We start from the raw sequence: 24,217 nt of genomic DNA, 5'->3' as shown, positions 1-24,217 counted from the left end.
AATGCGGCACTCCCTCAGTACTGCCCCTCCGACAGTGCGGCTTTCCCAGAGAGGCATAGGCTCCGTTCCTAGCCTGTGCTGATAGTTGATCAGACCCGGGGGGAGCAGTAGGGATACAGCTGACCCTGCAATTGGGGGGGGGGGGGAGGGGGCTGGGAGAGGGGGGATCAGAAGGAGAAATCAGCCAGGGTTCCTGTTCCCGATCACTGCCTGGCGCACCCCTTGCTGGAAACTGTGTGGGAACATTGTGTGAGGGCGGGTTCAGATTGGGCTGCGATTCAGTCTGCAGTCGAATTGCCGACACACTTTGTGGGCTGAGAGACAGCGAGGAAACGCAGCGTGCAATCCAAGCTGTTTTAGAGCTGGGTGGGAGACGGGGAGACGGGAGGGGGAATCGGAGCATTGGCTAGGAGAGGCAGGAAGGTTGATAGTTACTCACTGACCTCTTGCTATTAAACAATTAGCTTATTGACGCTCCAGGTTTGTATCCCCTGTGTTTCCAGTAAAGCTCGGATCGATGGAGCGTTTGGCGAGCCAGATTGCCGTTTAAATGCAGCCCTGTCTCTCACACTGACCACGTCCTGAACTCTCCAGGTCATCTCCCAATCCGCCGCTCGCTGAGTGCTGTTGGAGCGGCTGTTTGATGCCCCTTATGGTTGGTCATCCCCCCCCCTCCCACTCTCACCAGTGGGGGCACCGTCTGGCACTTGGCTTGCGAGCTCAGGCAGGATATTTGACTGGAGCGGGCATCGCAGCTCTCAGCCCTGCTCCATGTGCTGCACACATTTCCCAACAGGGGGCAGCGAATCAGGGCCCGGCTTCTGTGAGCAAGCACTGCTCTCTGCTGGTGGCTCAGGGTAGTGCGGCCAGCCAGATGTTAACCCCTCGAGGGCTGCACTCGGCTCGGTCAGGGCCAGTGGGGCTTATGGAGCGTGGTTTAGGGGAGGGGGTGAGGACGGGGGGCTCCGTCGGGACCAGCGAGCCTATTGGCCATGTCGATCATTCTCTGTCAGGTCCACAGACGAGAAGCAGCAGCACCAATGGGCTTAACTTTGTTTATTGTTGCAGGATTTATAACACAGTCTTTAAATCCTCACACATATTCACTCTCACACACACACACTCTCTCACACTCTGATACACACACACACTCTGACACACACACACACTCACTCACACATTGATACACACACACACTCTGACACACACACAGATACACACACTGATACACACACACACTCTCTCACACACACACACACATACTCACATTCTGACACACACACACTCACTCACACACTGATACACACACACACTCTCTCACACACACACACTCACATTCTGACACACACACTCACACTCTGACACACACACTCACACTGATACACATACACACACACTCACACACTGATACACACACACACACTCACTCACACACTGATACACACACACATTCTCTCACACACACTCACACTCACATTCTGACACACACACTCACACTCTGACACACACACACACACACTCTGACACACACACACACTCTGACACATACACACTGATACACACACACACTCTGACACACACACACACTCACTCACGCACTGATACACACACACTCTCTCACACACACACACTCACATTCTGACACACACTCACTCACACACTGATACACACACACACTCTGACACACACTCTCTCACACACACACACACTCACTCACACACTGATACACACACACTGACACACACACACACTCTGACACACACACTCACTCACACACAGGACAGACCGGTTGTACAGACACAACAGGTAACAGCACCGAGAGCGCTGGGACCCGGTCCCACTGCACGTGTTTCTGGGGGCCATGAGGGAACAGAAGCAGCTGCCCCGTGCTCCGTCCGTCAGATACGCATCCCCAACAAACCAACTCACAGCGCATTGTTAACCCTGCGGATCAACCCGGGGGTGGGGGGGAGGGGCAGGGAGGGAGAGAGAGAGGAAGAGTAAGAGAGGAAGGGGAGAGAGAGGGAGAGGGGGAGTGAGGGAGTGGAAGGGTGGAGAGCAGTGGAGTGAAGGAGAGGAGGAGCAGAGAGAGGGAGGAAGAGGGAGAGCGAGGAGGGAGCGAGCGAGGGCGAGGGGGAGCGAGCGAGGGAGAGGGGGAGCGAGGGAGCAGAGAGAGGGAGGTAGGGAGAGGGGGAGCGAGGGAGAGAGGGAGCAGAGAGAGGGAGCTAGGGAGAGGGGGAGCGAGGGAGAGGGGGATCGAGGGAGATGGGTAGCGAGGGAGAGGGAGAGAGGGAGAGGAGGAGCGAGGGAAAGGAGGAGCGGGGGAGGAGGGGAGCGAGGGAGAGGGGGAGCAAGGGAGAGGGGGAGGGAGGGAGAGAGGGAGCGAGGGAGAGGAGGAGCAGTGAGAGGGAGGGAGAGGGGGATCGAGGGAGAGGGGGAGCGGGGGAGCGAGGGAGAGAGGGAGAGGAAGTGCGAGGGAAAGGAGGAGCGAGGGAAAGGAAGAGCGAGGGAGAGGGGGAGCGAGGGAGAGGGGAAGCGAGGGAGAGGGGGAGCAATGAGAGGGAGGGAGAGGGGGAGCGAGGGAGAGGGGGAGCGAGGGAGAGGGGGAGCGAGGGAGAGGGGGAGCGAGGGAGAGGGGAAGCGAGGGAGAGGGGAAGCGAGGGAGAGAGGGAGAGGAGGAGCAGTGAGAGGGAGGGAGAGGGGGAGCGAGGGAGAGGGGGAGCGAGGGAGAGGGTGGGAGGAATGGGGGCAGTCGGCAGAGGGTATAGTTCCTTTCCCCAGGCCTCAGGCCCCAGGCCCCAGGTGAGGGGGAAGATGGCCACTCGCTTGTCTCGGGCGATTTATTTCTTCTTGCTGCTTGCTGCTTCAAGCTCGGCCGCCTCAATCTTCAGCTGCTCCTCCCTCTCCTCCCGGAACGTGGCGCAGTCCTGGGCCGAGAGGCTGTGGGGAGAGGCGAGGGGGTTAACACAGCTAAAGACAGACACGCACCCCCCCACTCCCCCAGCCACCCACCCCGGATAACCGCGTGCTTTAGATCCACACCCTCCCCTCGCAGGATGCGTGAGTGTCTCCCGGTACCCCGCCCCAAACTCCCCCCCCCCCCCGGTGCACATTCATAGAACCACAGAAATTTACAGCACGGAAGGAGGCCATTCGGCCCATCGTGTCCGCTCCGGCCGACCAAGAGCTACCCAGCCTAATCCCACTTTCCCGCTCTGGGTCCGTAGCCCTGTAGGTTACGGCACTTCAGGTGCACATCCAAGTACTGTTTAAATGTGGTGAGGGTTTCTGCCTCTACCGCCCTTTCAGGCCGTGAGTTCCACCCCAGACCCCCACCACCCTCTGGGTGAAGGCATTTCCCCTCAAATCCCCTCGAAACCTCCTCCCAATTACTTTAAATCCATGCCCCCTGGTTGTTGACCCTTCTGCTAAGTGAAACAGGTCCGTCCTATCCACTCTATCCAGGCCCCTCATCATTTTATACACCTCAATCAGCTCTCCCCTCAGCCTCCTCTGTTCCAAAGTAAAAACCCCAGCCTATCCAATCTTTCCTCATCGCTAAAATTCCCCAGTCCCGGCAACATCCTGGTAAATCTCCTCTGTACCCTCTCCAGTGCAACATCCTGGTAAATCTCCTCTGTACCCTCTCCAGTGCAACATCCTGGTAAATCTCCTCTGTACCCTCTCCAGTGCAACATCCTGGTAAATCTCCTCTGTACCCTCTCCAGTGCAACATCCTGGTAAATCTCCTCTGTATCCTCTCCAGTGCAACATCCTGGTAAATCTCCTCTGTATCCTCTCCAGTGCAACATCCTGGTAAATCTCCTCTGTACCCTCTCCAGTGCAACATCCTATTAAATCTCCTCTGTACCCTCTCCAGTGCAACATCCTATTAAATCTCCTCTGTACCCTCTCCAGTGCAACATCCTGGTAAATCTCCTCTGTACTCTCTCCAGTGCAACATCCTGGTAAACCTCCTCTGTACCCTCACCAGTGCAACATCCTGGTAAATCTCCTCTGTACCCTCTCCAGTGCAACATCCTGGTAAATCTCCTCTGTACCCTCTCCAGTGCGATCACATCCTTCCTGTAATGTGGTGACCAGAACTGCACGCAGTACTCCAGCTGTGGCCTAACTAGTGTTTTATACAGTTCAAGCATAACCTCCCTGCTCTTGTATTCTATGCCTTGGCTAATAAAGGAAAGCATGCCTTCTTAATCACCTTATCGCCCTGCCCATTCTTTAAGTGCGAGAACCCCCAAGACATTGACTATCGGTGGGCTGTTGTTCGACCATGGCGTGCAGCGCCGAAGATAGCCGATCCTGATGCACGCGGCAGGCGGTAGGTGGAGGGTCACTGCATCGATCCCCATTCCGCCACACTCGCCTGATGTCCTCCTCACCCCCCCACCCAAACAACCTGCGCGCTCGTGGAGACGATCGATGGGGGGACTGCGGAGGTGGGGGGGGGCAGCGCGTGGACTTACTCGCGGAGCACCTTGATCCCCAGCGACTGCGCGCACCCGATCACGCTCTTGCACACGTTCTCCAGCGACATGTCCTGTTGCTGGAAGCTCTCGTCCTGGGACTTCACCCTCGCGATCTCGTAAACGTGCTTCAGGGTCACTATGCCCGCGACCTCGTGACCTGCGGGGGGGTCAGACCCGTCAGTGGGCGCGGAGTATCGCTCAGCGGCAGCAGCAATCACCCCGATCGAGGGGCCCAGCCGGGGGAGGGGGGGGGGCGGATAACAGATACCCGGGAGTGAGTTACAGGCTGGAATCTAATCGAGGAGTTCGGGGGGTTTATATATAGAATAACAGATACCCGGGAGTGAGTTACAGGCTGGAATCTAATCGAGGGGTTCGGGGGGGTTTATATATAGAATAACAGATACCCGGGAGTGAGTTACAGGCTGGAATCTAATCGAGGGGTTCGAGGGGTTTATATATAGAATAACAGATATCCGGGAGTGAGTTACAGGCTGGAATCTAATCGAGGGGTTCGGTGGGGTTTATATATAGAATAACAGATACCCGGGAGTGAGTTACAGGCTGGAATCTAATCGAGGGGTTCGGGGGGTTTATATATAGAATAACAGATACCCAGGAGTGAGTTACAGGCTGGAATCTAATCGAGGGGTTCGGGGGGTTTATATATAGAATAACAGATACCCGGGAGTGAGTTACAGGCTGGAATCTAATCGAGGAGTTCGGGGTGTTTATATATAGAATAACAGATACCCGGGAGTGAGTTACAGGCTGGAATCTAATCGAGGAGTTCGCGGGGTTTATATATAGAATAACAGATACCCGGGAGTGAGTTACAGGCTGGAATCTAATCGAGGGGTTCGGGGGGTTTATATATAGAATAACAGATATCCGGGAGTGAGTTACAGACTGGAATCTAATCGAGGGGTTCGGGGGGTTTATATATAGAATAACAGATACCCGGGAGTGAGTTACAGGCTGGAATCTAATCGAGGGGTTCGGGGGGGGTTTATATATAGAATAACAGATACCCCGGGAGTGAGTTACAGGCTGGAATCTAATCGAGGGGTTCGGGGAGGGTTTATATATAGAATAACAGATACCCCGGGAGTGAGTTACAGGCTGGAATCTAATCGAGGGGTTCGGGGGGTTTATATATAGAATAACAGATACCCGGGAGTGAGTTACAGGCTGGAATCTAATCGAGGGGTTCGGGGGTTTATATATAGAATAACAGATACCCGGGAGTGAGTTACAGGCTGGAATCTAATCGAGGGGCTCGGGGGGGTTTATATATAGAATAACAGATACCCGGGAGTGAGTTACAGACTGGAATCTAATCGAGGGGTTTGGGGGGTTTATATATAGAATAACAGATACCTGGGAGTGAGTGACAGGCTGGAATCTAATCGAGGGGCTCGGGGGGTTTATATATAGAATAACAGATACCCCTGGAGTGAGTTACAGGCTGGAATCTAATCGAGGGGTTCAGGGGGTTTATATATAGAATAACAGATACCCGGGAGTGAGTTACAGGCTGGAATCTAATCGAGGGGTTCGGGGGGTTTATATATAGAATAACAGATACCCAGGAGTGAGTTACAGGCTGGAATCTAATCGAGGGGTTCGGGGGGTTTATATATAGAATAACAGATACCCGGGAGTGAGTTACAGGCTGGAATCTAATCGAGGGGTTCGGGGGGTTTATATATAGAATAACAGATACCCGGGAGTGAGTTACAGGCTGGAATCTAATCGAGGGGTTCGGGGGGTTTATATATAGAATAACGGATACCCGGGAGTGAGTTACAGGCTGGAATCTAATCGAGGGGTTCGGGGGGTTTATATATAGAATAACAGATACCCGGGAGTGAGTTACAGGCTGGAATCTAATCGAGGGGTTCGGGGGGGTTTATATATAGAATAACAGATACCTGGGAGTGAGTTACAGGCTGGAATCTAATCGAGGGGTTCAGGGGGTTTATATATAGAATAACAGATACCTGGGAGTGAGTTACAGGCTGGAATCTAATCGAGGGGTTCGGGGTTTATATATAGAATAACAGATACCCGGGAGTGAGTTACAGGCTGGAATCTAATCGAGGGGTTCAGGGGGTTTATATATAGAATAACAGATTCCCGGGAGTGAGTTACAGGCTGGAATCTAATCGAGGGGTTCGGGGGGTTTATATATAGAATAACAGATACCCGGGAGTGAGTTACAGGCTGGAATCTAATCGAGGGGTTCGGGGGGGTTTATATATAGAATAACAGATACCCGGGAGTGAGTTACCGGCTGGAATCTAATCGAGGGGTTCGGGGGTTTATATATAGAATAACAGATACCCGGGAGTGAGTTACAGGCTGGAATCTAATCGAGGGGTTCGGGGGTTTATATATAGAATAACAGATACCCGGGAGTGAGTTACAGGCTGGAATCTAATCGAGGGGTTCGGGGGTTTATATATAGAATAACAGATACCCGGGAGTGAGTTACAGGCTGGAATCTAATCGAGGTGTTCGGGGGGTTTATATATAGAATAACAGATACCCCGGGAGTGAGTTACAGGCTGGAATCTAATCGAGGGGTTCGGGGGGGTTTATATATAAAATAACAGATACCCGGGAGTGAGTTACAGGCTGGAATCTAATCGAGGAGTTCGGGGGGTTTATATATAGAATAACAGATACCCGGGAGTGAGTTACAGGCTGGAATCTAATCGAGGAGTTCGGGGGGGTTTATATATAGAATAACAGATACCCGGGAGTGAGTTACAGGCTGGAATCTAATCGAGGAGTTCGGGGGGGTTTATATATAGAATAACAGATACCCGGGAGTGAGTTACAGGCTGGAATCTAATCGAGGGGTTCGGGAGGTTTATATATATAATAACAGATACCCGGGAGTGAGTTACAGGCTGGAATCTAATCGAGGAGTTCGGGGGGGTTTATATATAGAATAACAGATACCCGAGAGTGAGTTACAGGCTGGAATCTAATCGAGGGGTTCGGGGGGTTTATATATAGAATAACAGATACCCGGGAGTGAGTTACAGGCTGGAATCTAATCGAGGGTTCGGGGGGTTTATATATAGAATAACAGATACCCGGGAGTGAGTTACAGGCTGGAATCTAATCGAGGGGTTCGGGGGGTTTATATATAGAATAACAGATACCGGGAGTGAGTTACAGGCTGGAATCTAATCGAGGGGTTCGGGGGGGTTTATATATAGAATAACAGATACCCGGGAGTGAGTTACAGGCTGGAATCTAATCGAGGGGTTCGGGGGGTTTATATATAGAATAACAGATACCCGGGAGTGAGTTACAGGCTGGAATCTAATCGAGGGGTTCGGGGTGTTTATATATAGAATAACAGATACCTGGGAGTGAGTTACAGGCTGGAATCTAATCGAGGGGTTCGGGGGGTTTATATATAGAATAACAGATACCCGGGAGTGAGTTACAGGCTGGAATCTAATCGAGGGGTTCGGTGGGGTTTATATATAGAATAACAGATACCCGGGAGTGAGTTACAGGCTGGAATCTAATCGAGGGGTTCGGGGGGTTTATATATAGAATAACAGATACCCGGGAGTGAGTTACAGGCTGGAATCTAATCGAGGGGTTCGGGGGGTTTATATATAGAATAACAGATACCCGGGAGTGAGTTACAGGCTGGAATCTAATCGAGGGGTTCGGGGGGGGGTTTATATATAGAATAACAGATACCCGGGAGTGAGTTACAGGCTGGAATCTAATCGAGGGGTTCGGGGGGTTTATATATAGAATAACAGATACCCGGGAGTGAGTTACAGGCTGGAATCTAATCGAGGAGTTCGGGGGGTTTATATATAGAATAACAGATACCCGGGAGTGAGTTACAGGCTGGAATCTAATCGAGGAGTTCGGGGGGGTTTATATATAGAATAACAGATACCCGGGAGTGAGTTACAGGCTGGAATCTAATCGAGGGGTTCGGGGGGGTTTATATATAGAATAACAGATACCCGGGAGTGAGTTACAGGCTGGAATCTAATCGAGGGGTTCGGGAGGTTTATATATATAATAACAGATACCCGGGAGTGAGTTACAGGCTGGAATCTAATCGAGGAGTTCGGGGGGTTTATATATAGAATAACAGATACCCGGGAGTGAGTTACAGGCTGGAATCTAATCGAGGGGTTCGGGGGGTTTATATATAGAATAACAGATACCCGGGAGTGAGTTACAGGCTGGAATCTAATCGAGGGTTCGGGGGGTTTATATATAGAATAACAGATACCCGGGAGTGAGTTACAGGCTGGAATCTAATCGAGGGGTTCGGGGGGTTTATATATAGAATAACAGATACCGGGAGTGAGTTACAGGCTGGAATCTAATCGAGGGGTTCGGGGGGGGTTTATATATAGAATAACAGATACCCGGGAGTGAGTTACAGGCTGGAATCTAATCGAGGGGTTCGGGGGGTTTATATATAGAATAACAGATACCCGGGAGTGAGTTACAGGCTGGAATCTAATCGAGGGGTTCGGGGTGTTTATATATAGAATAACAGATACCTGGGAGTGAGTTACAGGCTGGAATCTAATCGAGGGGTTCGGGGGGTTTATATATAGAATAACAGATACCCGGGAGTGAGTTACAGGCTGGAATCTAATCGAGGGGTTCGGTGGGGTTTATATATAGAATAACAGATACCCGGGAGTGAGTTACAGGCTGGAATCTAATCGAGGGGTTCGGGGGGTTTATATATAGAATAACAGATACCCGGGAGTGAGTTACAGGCTGGAATCTAATCGAGGGGTTCGGGGGGTTTATATATAGAATAACAGATACCCGGGAGTGAGTTACAGGCTGGAATCTAATCGAGGTGTTCGGGGGGGGGTTTATATATAGAATAACAGATACCCGGGAGTGAGTTACAGGCTGGAATCTAATCGAGGGGTTCGGGGGGTTTATATATAGAATAACAGATACCCGGGAGTGAGTTACAGGTTGGTATCTAATCGAGGGGTTCGGGTGGGTTTATATATAGAATAACAGATACCCGGGAGTGAGTTACAGGCTGGAATCTAATCGAGGGTTCGGGGGGTTTATATATAGAATAACAGATACCCGGGAGTGAGTTACAGGCTGGAATCTAATCGAGGGGTTCGGGGGGTTTATATATAGAATAACAGATACCGGGAGTGAGTTACAGGCTGGAATCTAATCGAGGGGTTCGGGGGGGGTTTATATATAGAATAACAGATACCCGGGAGTGAGTTACAGGCTGGAATCTAATCGAGGGGTTCGGGGGGTTTATATATAGAATAACAGATACCCGGGAGTGAGTTACAGGCTGGAATCTAATCGAGGGGTTCGGGGTGTTTATATATAGAATAACAGATACCTGGGAGTGAGTTACAGGCTGGAATCTAATCGAGGGGTTCGGTGGGGTTTATATATAGAATAACAGATACCCGGGAGTGAGTTACAGGCTGGAATCTAATCGAGGGGTTCGGGGGGTTTATATATAGAATAACAGATACCCGGGAGTGAGTTACAGGCTGGAATCTAATCGAGGGGTTCGGGGGGTTTATATATAGAATAACAGATACCCGGGAGTGAGTTACAGGCTGGAATCTAATCGAGGGGTTCGGGGGGGGGTTTATATATAGAATAACAGATACCCGGGAGTGAGTTACAGGCTGGAATCTAATCGAGGGGATCGGGGGGTTTATATATAGAATAACAGATACCTGGGAGTGAGTTACAGGCTGGAATCTAATCGAGGGGTTCGGGGGGTTTATATATAGAATAACAGATACCCGGGAGTGAGTTACAGGCTGGAATCTAATCGAGGGGTTCGGTGGGGTTTATATATAGAATAACAGATACCCGGGAGTGAGTTACAGGCTGGAATCTAATCGAGGGGTTCGGGGGGTTTATATATAGAATAACAGATACCCGGGAGTGAGTTACAGGCTGGAATCTAATCGAGGGGTTCGGGGGGTTTATATATAGAATAACAGATACCCGGGAGTGAGTTACAGGCTGGAATCTAATCGAGGGGTTCGGGGGGGGGTTTATATATAGAATAACAGATACCCGGGAGTGAGTTACAGGCTGGAATCTAATCGAGGGGTTCGGGGGGTTTATATATAGAATAACAGATACCCGGGAGTGAGTTACAGGTTGGAATCTAATCGAGGGGTTCGGGTGGGTTTATATATAGAATAACAGATACCCGGGAGTGAGTTACAGGCTGGAATCTGATCGAGGGTTCGGGGGGTTTATATATAGAATAACAGATACCCGGGAGTGAGTTACAGGCTGGAATCTAATCGAGGGGTTCGGGGGGTTTATATATAGAATAACAGATACCGGGAGTGAGTTACAGGCTGGAATCTAATCGAGGGGTTCGGGGGGGGTTTATATATAGAATAACAGATACCCGGGAGTGAGTTACAGGCTGGAATCTAATCGAGGGGTTCGGGGGGTTTATATATAGAATAACAGATACCCGGGAGTGAGTTACAGGCTGGAATCTAATCGAGGGGTTCGGGGTGTTTATATATAGAATAACAGATACCTGGGAGTGAGTTACAGGCTGGAATCTAATCGAGGGGTTCGGTGGGGTTTATATATAGAATAACAGATACCCGGGAGTGAGTTACAGGCTGGAATCTAATCGAGGGGTTCGGGGGGTTTATATATAGAATAACAGATACCCGGGAGTGAGTTACAGGCTGGAATCTAATCGAGGGGTTCGGGGGGTTTATATATAGAATAACAGATACCCGGGAGTGAGTTACAGGCTGGAATCTAATCGAGGGGTTCGGGGGGGGGGTTTATATATAGAATAACAGATACCCGGGAGTGAGTTACAGGCTGGAATCTAATCGAGGGGTTCGGGGGGTTTATATATAGAATAACAGATACCCGGGAGTGAGTTACAGGTTGGAATCTAATCGAGGGGTTCGGGTGGGTTTATATATAGAATAACAGATACCCGGGAGTGAGTTACAGGCTGGAATCTAATCGAGGGGCTCGGGGGGGTTTATATATAGAATAACAGATACCCGGGAGTGAGTTACAGGCTGGAATCTAATCGAGGGGTTCGGGGGGTTTATATATAGAATAACAGATACCCGGGAGTGAGTTACAGGCTGGAATCTAATCGAGGGGCTCGGGTGGTTTATATATAGAATAACAGATACCTGGGAGTGAGTTACAGGCTGGAATCTAATCGAGGGGTTCCGGGGGTTTATATCTAGAACAACAGATACCCGGGAGTGAGTTACAGGCTGGGATCTAATCGAGGGGTTCGGGGGGTTTATATCTAGAATAACAGATACCCGGGGGAGAGTTACAGGCTGGAATCTAATCGAGGGGTTCGGGGGGTTTATACATAGAATAACAGATACCCGGGAGTGAGTTACAGGCTGGGATCTAATCGAGGGGTTCGGGGGGTTTATATCTAGAATAACAGATACCCGGGGGAGAGTTACAGGCTGGAATCTAATCGAGGGGTTCGGGGGGTTTATACATAGAATAACAGATACCCGGGAGTGAGTTACAGGCTGGAATCTAATCGAGGGGCTCGGGGGGGTTTATATATAGAATAACAGATACCCGGGAGTGAGTTACAGGCTGGAATCTAATCGAGGGGTTCGGGGGGTTTATACATAGAATAACAGATACCCGGGAGTGAGTTACAGGCTGGAATCTAATCGAGGGGTTCGGTGGGGTTTATATATAGAATAACAGATACCCGGGAGTGAGTTACAGGCTGGAATCTAATCGAGGGGTTTGGGGGTTTATATATAGAATAACAGATACCCGGGAGTGAGTTACAGGCTGGAATCTAATCGAGGGGTTCGGGGGGGTTTATATATAGAATAACAGATACCCGGGAGTGAGTTACAGGCTGGAATCTAATCGAGGGGTTCGGGGGTTTATATATAGAATAACAGATACCTGGGAGTGAGTTACAGGCTGGAATCTAATCGAGGGGCTTGGGGGGTTTATATATAGAATAACAGATACCTGGGAGTGAGTTACAGGCTGGAATCTAATCGAGGGGTTCGGGGGGTTTATATATAGAATAACAGATACCCGGGAGTGAGTTACAGGCTGGAATCTAATCGAGGGGTTCGGGGGGGTTTGTATATAGAATAACAGATACCCGGGAGTGAGTTACAGGCTGGAATCTAATCGAGGGGTTCGGGGGGTTTATATATAGAATAACAGATACCCGGGAGTGAGTTACAGGCTGGAATCTAATCGAGGGGTTCGGGGTGTTTATATCTAGAATAACAGATACCCCGGGAGTGAGTTACAGGCTGGAATCTAATCGAGGGGTTCGGGGTGTTTATATATAGAATAACAGATACCCCGGGAGTGAGTTACAGGCTGGAATCTAATCGAGGGGTTCGGGGGGGTTTATATATAGAATAACAGATACCCGGGAGTGAGTGACAGGCTGGAATCTAATCGAGGGGTTCGGGGGGTTTATATATAGAATAACAGATACCCGGGAGTGAGTTACAGGCTGGAATCTAATCGAGAATTTCGGGGGGTTTATATATAGAATAACAGATACCCGGTAGTGGGTTACAGGCTGGAATCTAATCGAGGGGTTCGGGGGGTTTATATATAGAATAACAGATACCCGGGAGTGAGTTACAGGCTGGAATCTAATCGAGGGTTCGGGGGGTTTATATATAGAATAACAGATACCCGGGAGTGAGTTACAGGCTGGAATCTAATCGAGGGGTTCGGGGGGGTTTATATATAGAATAACAGATACCGGGAGTGAGTTACAGGCTGGAATCTAATCGAGGGGTTCGGGGGGGGTTTATATATAGAATAACAGATACCCGGGAGTGAGTTACAGGCTGGAATCTAATCGAGGGGTTCGGGGGGTTTATATATAGAATAACAGATACCCGGGAGTGAGTTACAGGCTGGAATCTAATCGAGGGGTTCGGGGTGTTTATATATAGAATAACAGATACCTGGGAGTGAGTTACAGGCTGGAATCTAATCGAGGGGTTCGGGGGGTTTATATATAGAATAACAGATACCCGGGAGTGAGTTACAGGCTGGAATCTAATCGAGGGGTTCGGTGGGGTTTATATATAGAATAACAGATACCCGGGAGTGAGTTACAGGCTGGAATCTAATCGAGGGGTTCGGGGGGTTTATATATAGAATAACAGATACCCGGGAGTGAGTTACAGGCTGGAATCTAATCGAGGGGTTCGGGGGGTTTATATATAGAATAACAGATACCCGGGAGTGAGTTACAGGCTGGAATCTAATCGAGGGGTTCGGGGGAGGGTTTATATATAGAATAACAGATACCCGGGAGTGAGTTACAGGCTGGAATCTAATCGAGGGGTTCGGGAGGTTTATATATAGAATAACAGATACCCGGGAGTGAGTTACAGGTTGGAATCTAATCGAGGGGTTCGGGTGGGTTTATATATAGAATAACAGATACCCGGGAGTGAGTTACAGGCTGGAATCTAATCGAGGGGCTCGGGGGGGTTTATATATAGAATAACAGATACCCGGGAGTGAGTTACAGGCTGGAATCTAATCGAGGGGTTCGGGGGGTTTATATCTAGAATAACAGATACCCGGGAGTGAGTTACAGGCTGGGATCTAATCGAGGGGTTCGGGGGGTTTATATCTAGAATAACAGATACCCGGGGGAGAGTTACAGGCTGGAATCTAATCGAGGGGTTCGGGGGGTTTATACATAGAATAACAGATACCCGGGAGTGAGTTACAGACTGGGATCTAATCGAGGGGTTCGGGGGGTTTATATCTAGAATAACAGATACCCGGGGGAGAGTTACAGGCTGGAATCTAATCGAGGGGTTCGGGGGGTTTATACATAGAATAACAGATACCCGGGAGTGAGTTACAGGCTGGAATCTAATCGAGGGGCTCGGGGGGGTTTATATATAGAATAACAGATACCCGGGAGTGAGTTACAGGCTGGAATCTAATCGAGGGGTTCGGGGGGTTTATACATAGAATAACAGATACCCGGGAGTGAGTTACAGGCTGGAATCTAATCGAGGGGTTCGGTGGGGTTTATATATAGAATAACAGATACCCGGGAGTGAGTTACAGGCTGGAATCTAATCGAGGGGTTTGGGGGTTTATATATAGAATAACAGATACCCGGGAGTGAGTTACAGGCTGGAATCTAATCGAGGGGTTCGGGGGGGTTTATATATAGAATAACAGATACCCGGGAGTGAGTTACAGGCTGGAATCTAATCGAGGGGTTCGGGGGTTTATATATAGAATAACAGATACCTGGGAGTGAGTTACAGGCTGGAATCTAATCGAGGGGTTCGGGGGGTTTATATATAGAATAACAGATACCTGGGAGTGAGTTACAGGCTGGAATCTAATCGAGGGGTTCGGGGGGTTTATATATAGAATAACAGATACCCGGGAGTGAGTTACAGGCTGGAATCTAATCGAGGGGTTCGGGGGGGTTTATATATAGAATAACAGATACCCGGGAGTGAGTTACAGGCTGGAATCTAATCGAGGGATTCGGGGGGTTTATATATAGAATAACAGATACCCGGGAGTGAGTTACAGGCTGGAATCTAATCGAGGGGTTTGGGGGGTTTATATATAGAATCACATATACCCGGGAGTGAGTTACAGGCTGGAATCTAATCGAGGGGTTTGGGGGGTCTATATATAGAATAACAGATACCCGGGAGTGAGTTACAGGCTGGAATCTAATCGAGGGGTTCGGGGGGTTTATATATAGAATAACAGATACCCGGGAGTGAGTTACAGGCTGGAATCTAATCGAGGGGCTCGGGGGGTTCATATATAGAATAACAGATACCTGGGAGTGAGTTACAGGCTGGAATCTAATCGAGGGGTTCGGGGGGTTTATATATAGAATAACAGATACCTGGGAGTGAGTTACAGGCTGGAATCTAATCGAGGGGCTCGGGTGGTTTATATATAGAATAACAGATACCTGGGAGTGAGTTACAGGCTGGAATCTAATCGAGTGGCTCGGGGGGTTTATATATAGAATAACAGATACCTGGGAGTGAGTTACAGGCTGGAATCTAATCGAGGGGTTCGGGGTGTTTATATATAGAATAACAGATATCCGGGAGTGAGTTGCAGGCTGGAATCTAATCGAGGGGCTCGGGGGGTTTATATGTAGAATAACAGATACCTGGGAGTGAGTTACAGGCTGGAATCTAATCGAGGGGTTCGGGGTGTTTATATATAGAATAACAGATACCCGGGAGTGAGTTACAGGCTGGAATCTAATCGAGGGGTTCGGGGGGTTTATATATAGAATAACAGATACCTGGGAGTGAGTTACAGGCTGGAATCTAATCGAGGGGTTCGGGGGGTTTATATATAGAATAACAGATACCCGGGAGTGAGTTACAGGCTGGAATCTAATCGAGGAGTTCGGGGTGTTTATATATAGAATAACAGATACCCGGGAGTGAGTTACAGGCTGGAATCTAATCGAGGGGTTCGGGGGGTTTATATATAGAATAACAGATACCCGGGAGTGAGTTACAGGCTTGAATCTAATCGAGGTGTTCGGGGGTTTATATATAGAATAACAGATACCCGGGAGTGAGTTACAGGCTGGAATCTAATCGGGGGGTTCGGGGGGTTTATATATAGAATAACAGATACCCAGGAGTGAGTTACATGCTGGAATCTAATCGAGGGGTTCGGGGGGGGTTTATATATAGAATAACAGATACCCGGGAGTGAGTTACAGGCTGGAATCTAATCGAGGAGTTCGGGGTGTTTATATATAGAATAACAGATACCCGGGAGTGAGTTACAGGCTGGAATCTAATCGAGGGGTTCGGGGGGTTTATATATAGAATAACAGATACCCGGGAGTGAGTTACAGGCTGGAATCTAATCGAGGGGTTCGGGGGGTTTATATATAGAATAACAGATACCCGGGAGTGAGTTACAGGCTGGAATCTAATCGAGGGGTTTGGGGGGTTTATATATACGATAACAGATTCCCGGGAGTGAGTTACAGGCTGGAATCTAATCGAGGGGTTCGGTGGGGTTTATATATAGAATAACAGATACCCGGGAGTGAGTTACAGACTGGAATCTAATCGAGGGGTTCGGTGGGGTTTATATATAGAATAACAGATACCCGGGAGTGAGTTACAGGCTGGAGTGGATAAGGGAGAACCAGTTGATGTGGTATATTTGGACTTTCAGAAGGCGTTCGACAAGGTCCCACACAAGAGATTGATGTGCAAAGTTTGAGCACATGGGATTGGGGGTAGTGTACTGACATGGATGGATTGAGAACTGGTTGTCAGACAGGAAGCAAAGAGTAGGAGTAAATGGGTACTTTTCAGAATGGCAGGCAGTGACTAGTGGGGTACCGCAAGGTTCTGTGCTGGGGCCCCAGCTGTTTACACTGTACATTAATGATTTAGATGAGGGGATTAAATGTAGTATCTCCAAATTTGCGGATGACACTAAGTTGGGTGGCAGTGTGAGCTGCGAGGAGGATGCTGTGAGGCTGCAGAGCGACTTGGATAGGTTAGGTGAGTGGGCAAATGCATGGCAGATGAAGTATAATGTGGATAAATGTGAGGTTATCCACTTTGGTGGTAAAAACAGAGAGACAGACTATTATCTGAATGGTGACAGATTAGGAAAAGGGGAGGTGCAAAGAGACCTGGGTGTCATGGTACATCAGTCATTGAAGGTTGGCATGCAGGTGCAGCAGGCGGTTAAGAAAGCAAATGGCATGTTGGCCTTCATAGCAAGGGGATTTGAGTACAGGGGCAGGGAGGTGTTGCTACAGTTGTACAGGGCATTGGTGAGGCCACACCTGGAGTATTGTGTACAGTTTTGGTCTCCTAACCTGAGGAAGGACATTCTTGCTATTGAGGGAGTGCAGCGAAGGTTCACCAGACTGATTCCCGGGATGGCGGGACTGACCTATCAAGAAAGACTGGATCAACTGGGCTTGTATTCACTGGAGTTCAGAAGAATGAGAGGGGACCTCATAGAAACGTTTAAAATTCTGACGGGGTTAGACAGGTTAGATGCAGGAAGATTGTTCCCAATGGTGGGGAAGTCCAGAACCAGGGGACACGGTCTAAGGATAAGGGGTAAGCCATTTAGGACCGAGATGCGGAGGAACTTCTTCACCCAGAGAGTGGTGAACCTGTGGAATTCTCTACCACAGAAAGTTGTTGAGGCCAATTCACTAAATATATTCAAAAAGGAGTTAGATGAGGTCCTTACTGCTAGGGGGATCAAGGGGTATAGTGAGAAAGCAGGAATGGGGTACTGAAGTTGAATGTTCAGCCATGAACTCATTGAATGGCGGTGCAGGCTAGAAGGGCCGAATGGCCTACTCCTGCACCTATTTTCTATGTTTCTATGTTTCTATGTTTCTAATCTAATCGAGGGGTTCGGGGGGTTTATATATAGAATAACAGATACCCGGGAGTGAGTTACAGGCTGGAATCTAATCGAGGGGTTTGGGGGGTTTATATATAGAATAACAGATACCCGGGAGTGAGTTACAGGCTGGAATCTAATCGAGGGGTTCGGGGGGTTTATATATAGAATAACAGATACCCGGGAGTGAGTTACAGGCTGGAATCTAATCGAGGGGCTCGGGGGGTTTATATATAGAATAACAGATACCTGGGAGTGAGTTACAGGCTGGAATCTAATCATGGGGTTCGGGGGGTTTATATATAGAATAACAGATACCTGGGAGTGAGTTACAGGCTGGAATCTAATCGAGGGGCTCGGGGGGTTTATATATAGAATAACAGATACCCAGGAGTGAGTTACAGGCTGGAATCTAATCGAGGGGCTCGGGGGGTTTATATATAGAATAACAGATACCTGGGAGTGAGTTACAGGCTGGAATCTAATCGAGGGGTTCGGGGTGTTTATATATAGAATAACAGATATCCGGGAGTGAGTTACAGGCTGGAATCTAATCGAGGGGCTCGGGGGGTTTATATATAGAATAACAGATACCTGGGAGTGAGTTACAGGCTGGAATCTAATCGAGGGGTTCGGGGTGTTTATATATAGAATAACAGATACCCGGGAGTGAGTTACAGGCTGGAATCTAATTGAGGGGTTCGGTGGGGTTTATATATAGAATAACAGATACCCGGGAGTGAGTTACAGGCTGGAATCTAATCGAGGAGTTCGGGGTGTTTATATATAGAATAACAGATACCCGGGAGTGAGTTACAGGCTGGAATCTAATCGAGGGGTTCGGGGGGTTTATATATAGAATAACAGATACCCGGGAGTGAGTTACAGGCTGGAATCTAATCGAGGGGTTCGGGGGGTTTATATATAGAATAACAGATACCCGGGAGTGAGTTACAGGCTGGAATCTAATCGAGGTGTTCGGGGGTTTATATATAGAATAACAGATACCCGGGAGTGAGTTACAGGCTGGAATCTAATCGAGGGGTTCGGGGGGTTATATATAGAATAACAGATACCCGGGAGTGAGAGGTGTTTGATGGGCGGGTCTATAAGTGGGCTCTCTCCTCCCCTCTCCGATGCCCACCCCTCTCCGGTATTCACTCACCCGTCCTGCTCGCCCCCTTCTCGATGCCAGCGGCAGCCTTCAGGAAGTAGGACACCGTGGGCAGGTTGATTTTCAGCTGGTAGGTGCGGTCGGGCTGCAAGAGAGGCAGAGTTAGCCGGTGTGGGCACTCCGAGCTCCTCACCACCCTCAGCTCAAATCACCCATCCCTCGGGCTCAAACAGTCGCGTGTTCATCCTTTAACCCGGCCCCCCCCCCCCGCTCCCTGAGGGCACTGCCTCTCGCCGGGGGGGGGTAAACGGGTTCCACCAGTGGCCCGTTTTTCTCACATGCGAGCTATGCCGGGCTATTTGGCGATGAAGGCTTCACGGCCAAGCCCCATCCCCATCTTCACCCTGGTCGGAGGGTCACTGTACGGTGATCGGGAGCTGCAACCCAGCCAGAATTTGGTCCTTGCTCCCCGGGACACCAGGACAATTGTAGACCCAACTGTTGCTGCAGCACGGCCCGGGGGTGGGTGCTGGGCCTTTCTTGCTCAGTGTGAGTGAGTGAGTGAGTGAGTGAGAGAGCGTGAGTGAGTGAGTGAGTCTGAGTGAGTGAGTGGGTGTGAGTGAGTTAGTGGGTGTGAGTGAGTGAGTGAGAGAGTGAGCGTGAGTGAGTGAGTCTGTGGGTGAGTGAGTGAGTGAGTGAGTGAGAGAGCGTGAGTGAGTCTGAGTGAGTGAGTGAGTGAATGGGTGTGAGTGAGTGAGTGAGTGAGTCTGAGTGAGTGAGTGAGTGAGTCTGTGGGTGAGTGAGTGAGTGAGAGAGCGTGAGTGAGTGAGTGAGTCTGAGTGAGTGAGTCTGTGGGTGAGTGAGTGAGTGAGTGAGTGGGTGTGAGTGAGTGAGTGAGTGAGCGTGAGTGAGTATGAGTCTGTGAGTGAGTGAGTCTGTGAGTGAGTGAGTCTGTGAGTGAGTGAGTCTGAGTGAGTGAGTCTGTGAGTGGGTGAGTCTGTGGGTGAGTGAGTCTGAGTGAGTGAGTCTGTGAGTGAGTGAGTCTGTGAGTGGGTGAGTCTGTGGGTGAGTGAGTGAGTGGGTGTGAGTGAGTGAAAGGGTGTGAGTGAGTGAATGAGTGGGTGAGTGAGTGACGGTGACTGAGTGAGAATGAGTCTGTGAGTGAGTCTATGAGTGAGTGAGTCTATGAGTGAGTGAGAGAGTCTGTGAGTGAGTGAGTGAGTGAGTCTATGAGTGAGTGAGAGAGTCTGTGAGTGAGTGAGTGAGTGAGTGAGTGAGTGAATGTGGGGGGGGGGGGGGGGGGAGAGGGGGCTCAGTCCCACACCGGGTAAGATCATTCAAACTCAGCACAGGCCGGGGGTGGAGCCTGGGCCCACATTATTCCCAGCACCAAACGCCCGGCCGAACCGGCCCTGGATCTGACCGCAGCTTCCGGCCTGTCGCTCGTTCAGTCCAAACTTACGTTGACCAAGATCTTGATAGGCAGCGGAATCCCCTCCTTGATGTCCTTCGTCCTCTCGTTGAACTCCTTGCAGAACTGGCCAATGGGAATGCCGCGCTGTGGGGAGACAAGATGGACAGTGAGGTGGGGTACAAGGCGAGGGAATCAGTCAGATTATCTCCGCTCAAACTGAACTGTCGGAGGGGCGGTACTGAGGGAGTGCCGCACTGTCGGAGGGGCAGTACTGAGGGAGCGCCGCACTGTCGGAGGGGCAGTACTGAGGGAGCGCTGCACTGTCGGAGGGGCAGTACTGAGGGAGCGCCGCACTGTCGGAGGGGCAGTACTGAGGGAGTGCTGTACTGTCGGAGGGGCAGTACTGAGGGAGCGCCGCACTGTCGGAGGGGCAGTACTGAGGGAGTGCCGCACTGTCGGAGGGGCAGTACTGAGGGAGTGCCGTACTGTCGGAGGGGCAGTACTGAGGGAGTGCCAAACTGTCGGAGGGGCAGTACTGAGGGAGCGCCGCACTGTCGGAGGGGCAGTACTGAGGGAACGCCGCACTGTCGGAGGGGCAGTACTGAGGGAGTGCCGTACTGTCAGAGGGGCAGTACTGAGGGAGTGCCGCACTGTCGGAGGGCCAGTACTGAGGGAGTGCCGCACTGTCGGAGGTGCCGTCTTTCGGATGAGACGTTAAACCGAGGCCCCTCTCGGGTGGATGTAAAAGATCCCGGGGCCACTATTGGAAGAAGAGCAGGGGAGTTCTCCCCGGTGTCCTGGGGCCAATATTTATCCCTCAACCAACATCACTAAAACAGATGATCCGGGTCATTATCACATCGCTGTGTGTGGGAGCTTGCTGTGCGCTAATTGCCGTTTCCCACATTACAACAGTGAGCGCACTCCAAAAATAAGGACTTAATTGGCTGTGAGGCGCTTTGTGTTGTACTGAGGTGGTGAAAGGCGCTATATAAAGGCAAGTCTTTCTTCTTGTGCTTGATGGAGAGTTCCTTACCTGACCGAGAGTGGGCCCGAGAGGTGGTCCTGGGGCCGCCTGCCCAGAACGCACGATGGCTCGGATCACGCCCCCGGGATCCATCTTCTTTACGGCCTTCGAGGCCCGGGAGAGTTTGGACATCTCGCGCCTGCGGAGGGAAGCGCAAGAGAATTAGTCGTGGCGAGCGATCCAGGCAATCAGCACGAGCACCTAGAAACCCGGGTCACGGGCCGAGGCCCCTGATGGTGAGGCAGGAGGTAAATCGGGAAGATGGGGGTGAAGCATCACCAAGTGTGGGTCTTACAAACCTTTGGATGGTCGTACGGAGTGAAGGTTGGAGAGTGGGAGAATGAGTTGGAGTAAGAGTCTTGATTTTAAAAAATTCATTCTCAGGGCGTCGCTGGCAAGGCCCGGCATTTATTGCCCATCCCCCTAATTGCCACTTGAGGTGGTGGGTGTGAGCCCCCTTCTTGAACCGCTGCAGTCCGTGTGGTGAAGGTGCTCCCACAGTGCTGTTAGGGAGGGAGTTCCAGGATTATGAACCCAGCGACAATGAAGGAACGGCCGATATATTCCCAAATTGGGATGGTGTGTGACGGGGAGGGGAACGTGGAGGTGGTGGTGTTCCCATGTACCTGCTTCTCCAGAGACTTGAGCCCCATAATCCAGGCTGGGAGTGCTGCACTGTCAGTGGATGTAAAAGATCCCATGGCCACTATTGGAAGAAGTCACTGAATATATTTAAGAGAGCGATAGATAGATTTCTAGAAACAAGAGGCATCAAGGGGTATGGGGAAAAAGCGGGAATATGGTGTTGAGATAAGAGGATCAGCCATGATCATATTGAATGGCGGTGCAGACTCGAAGGGCCGAATAGCCTACTACTGCTCATATTTTCTATGTTTCCAAGAGCAGGGGAGTTCTCCCCGGTGTCCTGGGGCCAATATTTATCCCTCGACCAACATCACTAAAACAGATGATCTGGGTCATTATCACATTGCTGTTTGTGGGAGCTTGCTGTGCATAAACTGGCATTCCCTACATTACAGCTGTGTCCAAACTCCCGAAAAGCGCTTTGGGACTTCCCGTGGTGGTGGAAGACGCTATAGAAATGAGAGTTCTGTCTTTCTTTCTGAATTTGTACTTTCACCAGTGGAAGTGCTTTGAGCCACGGCGGAATGGTGCAATTATAGCGTGACAGGGTGAGTGAGGCAATTTAATTCTACATGGAAAATATAAGAAATTGTGGAAAATTAGAGCAGAAATGTATGATGTTAAAACGGGGAGTGAAATGTGCTGAACACCAGACTCAACCCTCTGTGTGTGGATGAGAATTATTCACATACAAATAACAAATGAGTACAAGAAATGCTTGGAGTAGACTAGGCCGATATTCTCTGGAGTTTAGAAGAATGAGAGGGGATCCCATTGAAACACACACAATACTTACAGGGCTTGACAGGGTAGATGCAGGGAGGGTGTTTCCCCCCCGGGGCTGGGGAGTCTAGAACCAGGGCTCACACAGTCTCAGGATAAGGGGTCGGCCATTTAGGACGGAGATGAGGAGGAATTTCTTCACTCAGAGGGGGGTGAATCTTTGGAATTCTCTGCCCCAGAGGGCCGTGGAGGCTCAGTCTGTGAGTATATTCAAGACAAAGATCGGATATTAAGGGAATCAAGGGATCGAGCGGGGAAGTGGAGTTGATGTAGAAGATCGGCCATGATCTTATTGAATGGCAGAGCAGGCTCGAGGGGCCGAATGGCCGAGTACAGCTCCTGGTTCTTCATCATCATAGGCAGTCCCTCGAACCAAGGATGACTTGCGTCCATGTCAAAAGGTTCACAGGTGTTTCAATGATGGACCTAAAATTCCGGATCCCGAACTACATCCTGAAGGGTGGAAGATGCCTGTGGGTGGATTGTCTTTAACGTGGGGTTGACCGTTGCACACCAGCCACCACACGGGGCTTGACCGAGCGAGGTCTTGGTCCAGGGGCAAGGGTTAACCAGGACGACTGGAGACTTGCTCTGCTGCACGGACCCAGTGCGCTCACACACACACATACGTCGCAGTGTGGGCCGGTCCCGTGCTGTCCCCCCCCGGGGGCCCTCGGCTCAGCTGGGGCCCCCCGAACTCCCGCCTCTCCTGGGCCCCGATCACGTCGCTCTACAATCTCTCGCCGCTCCTTCGCGCCCCCCGACCTCGCCGCTCCTGCTGGACCTGCCCCGCGCTCCGATCACCGACCGGGATCTCGGTGACGTCCCTCTTCTGCTGCCGTTGCTCTCCTCGCGCTGATTCTGATGCATTGACCAAAAGTTGCCTATAGGTCAAAGGTCACAGCATGGACATGCTAAAACTGATACAGACTGGCTGCAGTGACTGGGGATCTAGCTAACATTTAAAGGACGGAGTCTGTCTAAAACAGCAGGAAAATTTACCCCCCCACCCACCCACCCAGATACTCACAGCTGAACAAAAGCTGACTTTAGTGACACTCAGAGCAAAGGGCTTCAGGTTTGGGCCACCAGCATGGGCGCCGCCATTTTAGGTCAAAGGTGGAGTGGCAACAGTTCAAACATTAACAATTATTTTTTTTAAAAGGGGCAAGGAAAATAGATGTGTGGTGACGGGCGCCTCTCGGAGAACGGCTGCGATGTAGAAAATGATAAGAGTGGAAGGAATTGGAACTGAATGGGAGATTGTTGTGGGAACTCGCGTG

At 50.2% G+C, this 24,217-nt stretch overlaps 1 protein-coding gene across 1 annotated transcript; it reads right to left on the bottom strand.

The window, feature by feature from the left end:
* Positions 1 to 1,041: 1,041 nt before the first annotated feature.
* Positions 1,042 to 24,040, bottom strand: mrpl11 (mitochondrial ribosomal protein L11). The gene is made up of 6 exons (XM_070868322.1): positions 23,965 to 24,040; positions 21,516 to 21,645; positions 20,528 to 20,623; positions 19,117 to 19,210; positions 4,488 to 4,647; positions 1,042 to 2,940 (listed from the first exon to the last, which is right to left on the bottom strand). The coding sequence occupies exons 2-6, from the start codon at positions 21,636 to 21,638 to the stop codon at positions 2,841 to 2,843; spliced, it is 573 nt and encodes a 190-aa protein (XP_070724423.1). The 5' UTR covers positions 21,639 to 21,645; positions 23,965 to 24,040; the 3' UTR covers positions 1,042 to 2,840.
* Positions 24,041 to 24,217: the final 177 nt, after the last annotated feature.

Source organism: Pristiophorus japonicus, chromosome 27 (assembly GCF_044704955.1).
Source record: "Pristiophorus japonicus isolate sPriJap1 chromosome 27, sPriJap1.hap1, whole genome shotgun sequence".
Lineage (NCBI taxonomy): Eukaryota > Metazoa > Chordata > Chondrichthyes > Pristiophoridae > Pristiophorus > Pristiophorus japonicus.
This window is presented reverse-complemented; position numbering and strand designations above follow the sequence as displayed.

What these genes read in the sequence shown, in the direction of transcription:
- mrpl11 (XM_070868322.1), bottom strand. Translation starts at nt 21,638, where the DNA reads ATGTCCAAACTCTCCCGGGCCTCGAAGGCCGTAAAGAAGATGGATCCC. An exon ending in TCGGGCCCACTCTCGGTCAG is followed by an intron (nt 20,624 to 21,515) that starts GTAAGGAACTCT and finishes GTCTCCCCACAG; the next exon opens with CGCGGCATTCCCATTGGCCA. An exon ending in GGGATCAAGGTGCTCCGCGA is followed by an intron (nt 2,941 to 4,487) that starts GTAAGTCCACGC and finishes CTCTCCCCACAG; the next exon opens with CCTCTCGGCCCAGGACTGCG.